Here is a 12,163-nt window from a genome sequence, read left to right on the forward strand (position 1 = left end):
TATGTCTGTAGAATATATTATATATATGACTGTGATGGTAATTACACCTTCCTATGTCTGTAGAATATATTATATAGATGACTGTGATGGTAATTACACTCTCCTAGGTCTGTAGAATATATTATATATATGACTGTGATGGTAATTACACCTTCCTATGTCTGTAGAATATATTATGTAGATGACTGTGATGGTAATTACACTCTCCTATATCTGTAGAATATATTATATATAATGACTGTGATGGTAATTACACTCTATGTCTGTAGAATATATTATATAATGACTGTGATGGTAATTACACTCTCCTATGTCTGTAGAATATATTATATAATGACTGTGATGGTAATTACACTCTCCTATGTCTGTAGAATATATTATATATATGACTGTGATGGTAATTACACTCTATGTCTGTAGAATATATTATATAATGACTGTGATGGTAATTACACTCTCCTATGTCTGTAGGGTGGACAAGGATGGACTTTTCAAAACTGCCAAGAATCAGCGATGAGGATGAGGAGACCATGCTGGGATTTGTCCATGGTGTGTCTGGACCAGGTATTCATTACAGCATCCAATTAGTGAGGCTGAACCGACCAATCAGAGAGAAGATCTGATATTGTATGTCAGGGTGCCATCATACTTCCCATGATAGCAGAGGGATCTGGGTGCAGGAGGGAGGAGAATACAGCAGGGGGTTACAGGAAGTGCCCCATCGCTGGGCAGAGAAATGATGGGGGGGGGGGGGGGAATGTAGACAGGAAGTGCCCCATCGCTGGGCAGAGAAATGATGGGGGTGGGGGGGGGGGGTTATGTAGACAGGAAGTGCCCCATCGCTGGGCAGAGAAATTATGGGGGGGGGGATGTAGACAGGAAGTGCCCCATCGCTGGGCAGAGAAATGATGGGGGTGGGGGGGGGGGGGGTTATGTAGACAGGAAGTGCCCCATCGCTGGGCAGAGAAATTATGGGGGGGGGGATGTAGACAGGAAGTGCCCCATCGCTGGGCAGAGAAATTATGGGGGGGGGGATGTAGACAGGAAGTGCCCCATCGCCGGGCAGAGAAATGATGGGGGGGGGGATGTAGACAGGAAGTGCCCCATCGCTGGGCAGAGAAATGATGGGGGGGGGGGTAATGTAGACAGGAAGTGAGTGAAAGAGGCTGCAGGAGATCAGCAGCACTAAGATGTGAAGATGACATTGCACAGATCATTGCACAGGCCGTACCATTCAGGTTGTCTTGCTTATGGTCCGATGTATCCATCAGAATTGGGGAAAACAGAGAGGCAGATTCGGTGCTCCAGGTGAGGTGTAATTCTGAGGACAGGTGGGACTGGGTGCTAAATTCTGAGGACAGGTGGGACTGGGTGCTAAATTCTGAGGACAGGTGGGACTGGGTGCTAAATTCTGAGGACAGGTGGGACTGGGTGCTAAATTCTGAGGACAGGTGGGACTGGGTGCTACATTCTGAGGACAGGTGGGACTGAGTGCTATATTCTGAGGACAGGTGGGACTGGGTGCTATATTCTGAGGACAGGTGGGACTGGGTGCTACATTCTGAGGACAGGTGGGACTGGGTGCTACATTCTGAGGACAGGTGGGACTGGGCGCTAAATACTGAGGACAGGTGGGACTGGGTGCTACATTCTGAGGACAGGTGGGACTGGGTGCTACATTCTGAGGACAGGTGGGACTGGGCGCTAAATACTGAGGACAGGTGGGACTGGGTGCTACATTCTGAGGACAGGTGGGACTGGGTGCTATATTCTGAGGACAGGTGGGACTGGGTGCTATATTCTGAGGACAGGTGGGACTGGGTGCTACATTCTGAGGACAGGTGGGACTGGGTGCTATATTCTGAGGACAGGTGGGACTGGGTGCTATATTCTGAGGACAGGTGGGACTGGGTGCTACATTCTGAGGACAGGTGGGACTGGGTGCTACATTCTGAGGACAGGTGGGACTGAGTGCTAAATACTGAGGACAGGTGGGACTGGGTGCTACATTCTGAGGACAGGTGGGACTGAGTGCTATATTCTGAGGACAGGTGGGACTGGGTGCTATATTCTGAGGACAGGTGGGACTGGGCGCTAAATTCTGAGGACAGGTGGGACTGGGCGCTAAATTCTGAGGACAGGTGGGACTGGGTGCTACATTCTGAGGACAGGTGGGACTGGGTGCTATATTCTGAGGACAGGTGGGACTGGGTGCTACATTCTGAGGACAGGTGGGACTGGGTGCTACATTCTGAGGACAGGTGGGACTGAGTGCTAAATACTGAGGACAGGTGGGACTGGGTGCTACATTCTGAGGACAGGTGGGACTGAGTGCTATATTCTGAGGACAGGTGGGACTGGGTGCTATATTCTGAGGACAGGTGGGACTGGGCGCTAAATTCTGAGGACAGGTGGGACTGGGCGCTAAATTCTGAGGACAGGTGGGACTGGGTGCTACATTCTGAGGACAGGTGGGACTGGGTGCTATATTCTGAGGACAGGTGGGACTGGGTGCTACATTCTGAGGACAGGTGGGACTGGGTGCTACATTCTGAGGACAGGTGGGACTGGGTGCTATATTCTGAGGACAGGTGGGACTGGGTGCTACATTCTGAGGACAGGTGGGACTGGGTGCTACATTCTGAGGACAGGTGTGACTGGGTGCTATATTCTGAGGACAGGTGGGACTGGGCGCTAAATTCTGAGGACAGGTGGGACTGGGCGCTAAATTCTGAGGACAGGTGGGACTGGGCGCTAAATTCTGAGGACAGGTGGGACTGGCTGCTACATTCTGAGGACAGGTGGGACTGGCTGCTACATTCTGAGGACAGGTGGGACTGGCTGCTATATTCTGAGGACAGGTGGGACTGGCTGCTACATTCTGAGGACAGGTGGGACTGGGCGCTAAATACTGAGGACAGGTGGGACTGGCTGCTATATTCTGAGGACAGGTGGGACTGGGTGCTACATTCTGAGGACAGGTGGGACTGGCTGCTATATTCTGAGGACAGGTGGGACTGGCTGCTATATTCTGAGGACAGGTGGGACTGGGTGCTACATTCTGAGGACAGGTGGGACTGGGCGCTAAATACTGAGGACAGGTGGGACTGGCTGCTATATTCTGAGGACAGGTGGGACTGGGTGCTATATTCTGAGGACAGGTGGGACTGGGTGCTATATTCTGAGGACAGGTGGGACTGGGTGCTACATTCTGAGGACAGGTGGGACTGGGTGCTACATTCTGAGGACAGGTGGGACTGGGTGCTATATTCTGAGGACAGGTGTGACTGGGTGCTAAATTCTGAGGACAGGTGGGACTGGGTGCTACATTCTGAGGACAGGTGGGACTGGGTGCTATATTCTGAGGACAGGTGGGACTGGGTGCTACATTCTGAGGACAGGTGGGACTGGGTGCTACATTCTGAGGACAGGTGGGACTGGGCGCTAAATTCTGAGGACAGGTGGGACTGGGTGCCAAATTCTGAGGACAGGTGGGACTGGCTGCTACATTCTGAGGACAGGTGGGATCCGTCCCTGAAATATTCTGTCCTTTTCTTCCAGTGGTCACCGCAGCACAGATGTCCGGGGCCGCCATGTACGAGTTGGTGCGAGTCGGTCATTCAGAACTTGTGGGTGAGATTATTCGGCTTGAGGGAGACTTGGCCACCATTCAAGTATATGAAGAGACCTGTATCCTTTACCCAATATTCAGGGGTACATACATCACCCCAATGTGACCATCCAGGGGTGTCACTCTGTACATATATCACCCCAATGTGACCATCCAGGGGTGTCACTCTGTACATATATCACCCCAATGTGACCATCCAGGGGGTGTCACTCTGTATATATATCACCCCAATGTGACCATCCAGGGGTGTCACTCTGTACATATATCACCCCAATGTGACCATCCAGGGGTGTCACTCTGTACATATATCACCCTAATGTGACCATCCAGGGGGTGTCACTCTGTATATATATCACCCCAATGTGACCATCCAGGGGTGTCACTCTGTACATATATCACCCCAATGTGACCATCTAAGGGTGTCACTCTGTACATATATCACCCCAATGTGACCATCCAGGGGTGTCACTCTGTACATATATCACCCTAATGTGACCATCCAGGGGGTGTCACTCTGTACATATATCACCCCAATGTGACCATCTAAGGGTGTCACTCTGTACATATATCACCCCAATGTGACCATCCAGGGGTGTCACTCTGTACATATATCACCCCAATGTGACCATCCAGGGGTGTCACTCTGTACATATATCACCCCAATGTGACCATCCAGGGGTGTCACTCTGTACATATATCACCCCAATGTGACCATCCAGGGCGTGTCACTCTGTACATATATCACCCCAATGTGACCATCCAGGGGTGTCACTCTGTACATATATCACCCCAATGTGACCATCCAGGGCGTGTCACTCTGTACATATATCACCCCAATGTGACCATCTAAGGGTGTCACTCTGTACATATATCACCCCAATGTGACCATCCAGGGGTGTCACTCTGTACATATATCACCCCAATGTGACCATCCAGGGCGTGTCACTCTGTACATATATCACCCCAATGTGACCATCCAGTGGTGTCACTCTGTACATATATCACCCCAATGTGACCATCCAGGGGTGTCACTCTGTACATATATCACCCCAATGTGACCATCCAGGGCGTGTCACTCTGTACATATATCACCCCAATGTGACCATCTAAGGGTGTCACTCTGTACATATATCACCCCAATGTGACCATCCAGGGGTGTCACTCTGTACATATATCACCCCAATGTGACCATCCAGGGGTGTCACTCTGTACATATATCACCCCAATGTGACCATCCAGGGGGTGTCACTCTGTATATATATCACCCCAATGTGACCATCCAGGGGGTGTCACTCTGTATATATATCACCCCAATGTGACCATCCAGGGGTGTCACTCTGTATATATATCACCCCAATGTGACCATCTAAGGGTGTCACTCTGTACATATATCACCCCAATGTGACCATCCAGGGGTGTCACTCTGTACATATATCACCCCAATGTGACCATCCAGGGCGTGTCACTCTGTACATATATCACCCCAATGTGACCATCTAAGGGTGTCACTCTGTACATATATCACCCCAATGTGACCATCCAGGGGTGTCACTCTGTACATATATCACCCCAATGTGACCATCCAGGGCGTGTCACTCTGTACATATATCACCCCAATGTGACCATCCAGGGGTGTCACTCTGTACATATATCACCCCAATGTGACCATCCAGGGGTGTCACTCTGTACATATATCACCCCAATGTGACCATCCAGGGTGTCACTCTGTACATATATCACCCCAATGTGACCATCCAGGGGGTGTCACTCTGTATATATATCACCCCAATGTGACCATCCAGGGGGTGTCACTCTGTATATATATCACCCCAATGTGACCATCCAGGGGTGTCACTCTGTATATATATCACCCCAATGTGACCATCTAAGGGTGTCACTCTGTACATATATCACCCCAATGTGACCATCCAGGGGTGTCACTCTATACATATATCACCCCAATGTGACCATCTAAGGGTGTCACTCTGTACATATATCACCCCAATGTGACCATCCAGGGGTGTCACTCTGTACATATATCACCCCAATGTGACCATCCCCAGTCCTGGAGGAGGTTGGGGATCCACACTGTGAGGATTATACTGTCTATAGCGCTCCTTTTCTGCTTGACGTTCAGAGAAGCGAGCTTCTACCTGAATAAAAAGATGAATAAAATCCTCCAGGGACCTCACAGTAGGTCAATTCTTCTTTAATACGTTCAGCTAGATCCCTGGGAAAGGAAGCTTTAAGGTCGTTATAACCCCAGGAGGTCTCTGCTGCTAATGTGCGGAATTCTATAGCATAGGAAGTTACCGCATGTTTACCCTGACGTAAGTCCAGGATCCCAGACTCCGCCCCCGACACCCTGCCAGAAGCGTCAAAAATGCATTCAAAAGTCTTAATAAAGGTGGAGTAATCATATAGTATGAGGGACTCTTTTTCCAGAAGAGGAGACAGCCAGGACAAAGCTCTACTCTTAAGTAAGGAAATTAGGAATGTCACTTTAGCCTGAGCAGAGGCAAAACCGAGGGCTGATTCCTAAAATGCAGTCGGCAATGGTTGAGGAAACCCCTACAATCTGAAGGGTTCCCATCATACTTTTCAGAAAGAGGTATTTTAGGAGCCTGGGGGGCCGCTGAGTTACCCATGGTAACAGGCTCCCTAGGTACAGCCCCTTGATCAAAGGGAGCAGCAGGACTGGGACCATGCACGATAGACACTGAGGACAGTATAGTCGCGATGGTCTCTAATTTCTCCTCCAATGACTTTACTTGGTTAGCCTGCACACCCAGAAGTTGTCCCTAATGTGTGACTGCCTGCTCCAATTGGTTGAGGTCCATCTGGCCTGAGTATACTGTGAGGCTTGCCAGAGACCCCAACTGCTCCTCCGGTTTCCTGACCAGTAGTCTTGTTATCCCAGTAGCAGGTGGAGGAGCGGATAGGATCCTGCAGCCGAAATATCGGGACCACAAATGAAAGTGCAACCAGCAAACCTAGGGAACTACTAATAGGAAAAAGACTCATGGTTTGGAGTAGGTCGGGAGCCAGACCCCAAGGGAGCGAAGTCCAGAAGAGTAGTCAGGAGCAAGCCAAGTTCGTTAGCCAGAGCCGGTACAGTCCAAAGGTGGAAATCCAAAGAGAGGTCAAGAGCGAGTCGAGATCAATAGCCAGAGTGGGTACAGTCCAAGGGGGTGATCCAAAGAGAGGTCAAGGTAAGCCAAGGTCAGCAACAAGAGCAGAACATACACAGCAGACAAACAGGAAGCAAAACCTATACTCAGGCGCTAGCAGGAAGTAGAAGAGGGTATATATAGGTCAGGGGACACATGAATATGCTTTGATGTAAACCATTCCATTGTAGCTCTGGTTGTATGTTTCAGTTCCTTGTCCTGCTGGAAGGTGAACCTCTGCCCCAGTCTCAAGTCTTTTCTTCTAAGATTGCCCTGTATTTGGCTGCGTCCATCTTCCCATCAACTCTGACCAGCTTCCCTGTCCCTCCTGAAGAAAAGCATCCCCACACCATGATGCTGCCACCACCATGTTTCACAGTGGTGAGTTCAGGGTGATGTGCAGTGTTAGTTTTCCCCCACACATAGCGTTTTGCTTTTAGGCCAAAAAGTTGAATTTTGGTCTCCTCTGAGCAGAGCACCTTCTTCCACATGTTTGCTGTGTCCCTCTGACAGGAAGTCAGGTAAATCTGTGGATGTAGTCACAGACAGGAGATACATTTCCACCTGGTTTGGAAAGTTCACCAATTACTATAGGGTGTCGGCTGAAAAGGTAGCCAGGACGGCTTAAGGAAGTTGAAAGACCTTCAGCGGTTCGGAATGAGGAAGTTAAGGCCTCTATAATTTGTCCAAAGGAAGTCCTATTGATTGCTGCCTCCTGACGCTGTGGAGAGGAGGACAGTCAGATGTGTGCCTCCCGATGCCGTGTGGGCATGGGAGAAGGACTGCTGCCTCCTGACGCCGTGTGGGTAGAGGAGGACAGTCAGATGTGTGCCTCCCGACAAGCTGTGTGAGCATGGTAGAAGACCTCCTGGAGCGATGTGCGCTGAGGAGGGTATAAAAGTGTGAAGATTTCTCAAGGTAAAGAAAATGAACTATTTTTATGTGGAAGAAATAAATGAACTGTGTGCTATGTGAAGAGACAAGCAAAGGGACATGTTCAATGTAAAAGAGGAAAAGGGACATGTTCAATGGACATTTGTTGTGTGAAGAGATAAAACATGGACTATTGAGAGTCTGCTGTAGGATCAGCAAGTCTGCCCAACAGTAGGTTGGGGACAGACTTCATTAGATAGGTTCCTGTGTGTGAGAAGGTAGCCGCCCACAGTGGCAAGGATTTATTTTGTGTTTTATTTTTATTTTGCTGTTTTTGACGCTTGCACTTGTGTGAAGTAAATTGCAAGAATAAACCAAACTGTTGTTTGCAACCACTTCTTGGCTATCTCCCTGTGTAAACGCAACCCCCAAAGGGGTCATCCATACCTGCCACCGAGCTAATCTCCCACATATGGTGGAGGATGCGGGCAGAAGAAGAGATCCCTGCAAAGAAGTGCATATGTTTCATGAACTTTGTCTGGTGCATGAGATTGCACAATCTATGTTTGCAGGAGAGAAGATCCTGAAAGAGAGAAAAAACTACTTGTTTTAAAGAGACAGTGGTCTCAAAAATTTTTCGATGAACTTTGTCTGGTGCATGAGATGCACAAACTGTGTCTGCAGGAAAGGAGATCCTGCAAGAGAGAGAAAAACTACTAGTTTTAAAGAGACAGTGGTCTCAAAATTTTTTACTGGACTGTGAAAAATTTATTGTGGAGTTATTGAAGATGGGGCGATCAAAGCGCCTGAAAGATGCAAAGCTAGCTGTAATGAGAGACCGGATTCTATGGATGGAGGGGATGTTACCGTCTGAACGAGCCCCATCCATGCCGAAAGAGAGTCTACTAAAGAGGAAGGTTGTTGTCCCTAGCAACACTGAGGCAAATGCGGATTTTCAGCGGAGCTTTGCAGCTCAACAAAAGGCTCAACAAGAGAGCATGGCAGGCTGGAAACAGAGACGCCAGCAGCCAATGGAGGTCATCGGTTTGGAGGAAACCGAGTATGTGTGCAGGGCTGAGCTGGATGCCTTGCAACGGAAAATGGAAGAAAAGGAACAAGCCCTGGAGTTGCTTAGGATGGAGCATAGAAACTTGCAGGCTCAGGTGTTCCAGTGGGAAGAATCCACTGCTCTTCTTTTTTCCGAGTTACAAAAACGTGTAGACTATAATGGAGACTATAATGGAGAAAGATACTATCCTCATGGAAAAGGAAAGTGAAATTCAGACTTTGCAGAAGCAAAGTATGTGTGATATGTTGGAGTTGCGTAATCAGCTGAAAAAAAGTCTTCAGTCTTTGGAAGCTACAAAAATAGACCTGCAGGGGGCGCAGGAACAGAATGTCTCTCTGAAAACTACATTGTCTCTCAGCGACAAGGAGAAAAGTGAGAGAGAGACTAAATTACTGAGTACTGTGTATGAGCTCACCACTTTGAGCAATGTGGTAGATGAATTGCGTATGGACTGTGAAAGTTGGAAAGATGAAGCCCAACGTGTCCAGCAGCAGCTAAAGGAGAAAGAAGCCTGTGTGGCAGAATTACAGTCTCATTCCCAGAAACTAGCCAATGAGGTGAAGGCTCTTATGCAGGAAAAAGGAGATTCTGAACACAAGAGAAAAAAAGTAGAGGCACAGCTGCAGGAATCGCAAGTCAAGGTGTCAGAAGTTGACCGATTGTTTGCTAAGCTGTCAGAGAAGGCAAACCGACTGCAGGCTGAGTTGGACAATGTCACAAATCAGTTTTCTCAAGCAGACAGCAAATCTAGAGAAATTGCAAAAGATTTCTCTATCTTGGAATAGCAGCTGCAAGACACGCCGGAACTCTTACAGGAAGAGAGGTGTCAAAGGCTGAGTTTTAGCACAAAACTAAAACAAATGGAAGTTGAGAAAAATGGCATCCTGGAACAATTAAAAGAGGAGGAGGAAGCCAAGAAAAACCTATCAGAGCAAGTCGCAACATTGCAAGCTCAGATAGCGGATATGAAAAAACGCATGGAAGAAAGCGTTGGCTCATTAGAGAATGTTGAAAATGTGAAAAAGAAGTTTAATCAGATGCTTAGTGAGGAGAAGACTGTGTCTGCAAAATATGCAGAAGAACGCGACCGTGCAGAAGCAGAGGCGCGTGATAAAGAGAGCAAAGCCCTGTTCTTGGCTCGCTCCTTGGAGGAAGCTCTAGAGTGTAAGGTTGAACTAGAAAGAGTTAACAAACAGCTGTGTACAAAAATTGAAGATTTGGTCAGCTCCAAGGATGATGTTGTGAAAAGCGTTCAGGAGCTAGAAAAGTCTAAGCGAGCCTTAGAACAGCAAGTAGAAGAGATGAAGATTCCGTTGCAGGAACTTGAAGAGGAATTACAGGCAACAGAGGATCTGTCCAAGAGAGGGGATAGTGTGCCTGATGCAGTTTATAAAAGGATCAGTGTTTTGGGGTCTGTCCTGAGTGAGCATCAGAAATTTGATGACATGTTGTTTGAATCACCCCTCTGGATTAAACACCACCTAGTGGAGAAAACTAAGGCAAGTGATATAAAACTTGGAGAAAAAAGCAAACACCACCTAGTGGAGAAAACTAAGGCTGTTGGTGAAAACGTGAAGCAAATGAATAAGTGCCTTTCAGGGAATATTTCCAAAATGGAACTGGTGAAAGACAGGTGGCAGAAGTTTGATCGGGAGCTTGAGATACATTCCATGTGGAGTTCAGATAAAGAAAAGGAGCTACAAGGGAAAAGTAATGCAATAGCAGAGAGTGCATTGAAGAAACCTGTAATAGACTGTGTTGTTGCCTTTGACCCATATGTTGGTGGAAGGAGAGTTGATGATGTCTCTGGAAAAGGAAACAGGGGTCACTTTGAAGAAATGTGTGACCGCCTGTTGTCGCAAATGGAAGGCCCTCTGCACAGAATCTTAGAGCAAGCTAAGCTTAAGAATGTTGAAGACTTTAAGACTAGCGCAATTGAGTTGCCTATGGATCACGGTCCTCCATGGCGGATAGGACAGACGGTTATGAGGGACAAGCTGTCTGACATTTATGAGAAATCTGTCAATGAAGCTGACAGAAACAGTTTCATCCTGAAGCTTGAGGATACTAGGAGGCTTATCAGTGAGAGTCAAGAGAAGTGCCTGACACATGCGTGTCTGGAAATCTGTGTCCCAACCCTAGGGTTGAAACAAGAGGGGGGGGTATGTGACAGGAAGTCAGGTAAATCTGTGGATGTAGTCACAGACAGGAGATACATTTCCACCTGGTTTGGAAAGTTCACCAATTACTATAGGGTGTCGGCTGAAAAGGTAGCCAGGACAGCTTAAGGAAGTTGAAAGGCCTTCAGCTGTTCGGAATGAGGAAGTTAAGGCCTCTATAATTTGTCCAAAGGAAGTCCTATTGATTGCTGCCTCCTGACGCTGTGGAGAGGAGGACAGTCAGATGTGTGCCTCCCGACGCCATGTGGGCATGGGAGAAGGACTGCTGCCTCCTGACGCCGTGTGGGTAGAGGAGGACAGTCAGATGTGTGCCTCCCGACAAGCTGTGTGAGCATGGTAGAAGACCTCCTGGAGCGATGTGCGCTGAGGAGGGTATAAAAGTGTGAAGATTTCTCAAGGTAAAGAAAATGAACTATTTCTATGTGGAAGAAATAAATGAACTGTGTGCTATGTGAAGAGACAAGCAAAGGGACATGTTCAATGTAAAAGAGGAAAAGGGACATGTTCAATGGACATTTGTTGTGTGAAGAGATAAAACATGGACTATTGAGAGTCTGCTGTAGGATCAGCAAGTCTGCCCAACAGTAGGTTGGGGACAGACTTCATTAGATAGGTTTCTGTGTGTGAGAAGGTAGCCGCCCACAGTGGCAAGGATTTATTTTGTGTTTTATATTTATTTTGCTGTTTTTGACGCTTGCACTTGTGTGAAGTAAATTGCAAGAATAAACCAAACTGTTGTTTGCAACCACTTCTCGGCTATCTCCCTGTGTAAACGCAACCCCCAAAGGGGTCATCCATACCCGCCACCGAGCTAATCTCCCACAGTCCCCCACATGGTTTCTCCCAAACTGCAAACAGGACTTCTTATGGCTTTCTTCCACCAATGGCTTTCTTCTTCTCACTCTTCCATAAAGGGCAGATTTGTGGAGCGCACGACTAATAGTTGTCCTGTGGACAGATTCTCCCACCTGAGCTGTGGATCTCTGCAGCTCCTCCAGAGTTCCCATGGGCCTCTTGGCTGCTTCTCTGATGAATGCTCTCCTTGCCAGGCCGGTCAGTTTAGGTGGACGGCCATGTCTTGGTAGGGGCCCGGCCGGTCAGTTTAGGTGGACGGCCATGTCTTGGTAGGGGCCCGGCCGGTCAGTTTAGGTGGATGGCCATGTCTTGGTAGGGTTGCAGTTGTGCCATACTCTTTCCATTTTCCCATGATGGATTGAACAGCGCTCCGTGAGATGGTCAA

General features: G+C 48.1%; 1 protein-coding gene across 1 annotated transcript in view; it reads left to right on the forward strand.

Annotated features, from left to right (window-relative positions):
- The first annotated feature begins 472 nt into the window (after positions 1-472).
- The window catches only part of LOC309569056 (V-type proton ATPase catalytic subunit A-like), a 40,645-nt gene continuing 28,954 nt past the window's right edge, over positions 473-12,163 (forward strand). The window contains exons 1-2 of the mRNA XM_082274817.1: positions 473-564; positions 3,562-3,690. Coding sequence (XP_082130943.1) covers positions 483-564; positions 3,562-3,690 — 211 coding nt within the window. The 5' untranslated portion in view covers positions 473-482. The remainder of the gene's footprint in view (positions 565-3,561; positions 3,691-12,163) is intronic.

The sequence above is a fragment of the Pelophylax lessonae genome, assembly GCF_965119305.1.
Source record: "Pelophylax lessonae genome assembly, chromosome: 13".
Classification (NCBI taxonomy): Eukaryota; Metazoa; Chordata; class Amphibia; order Anura; family Ranidae; genus Pelophylax; species Pelophylax lessonae.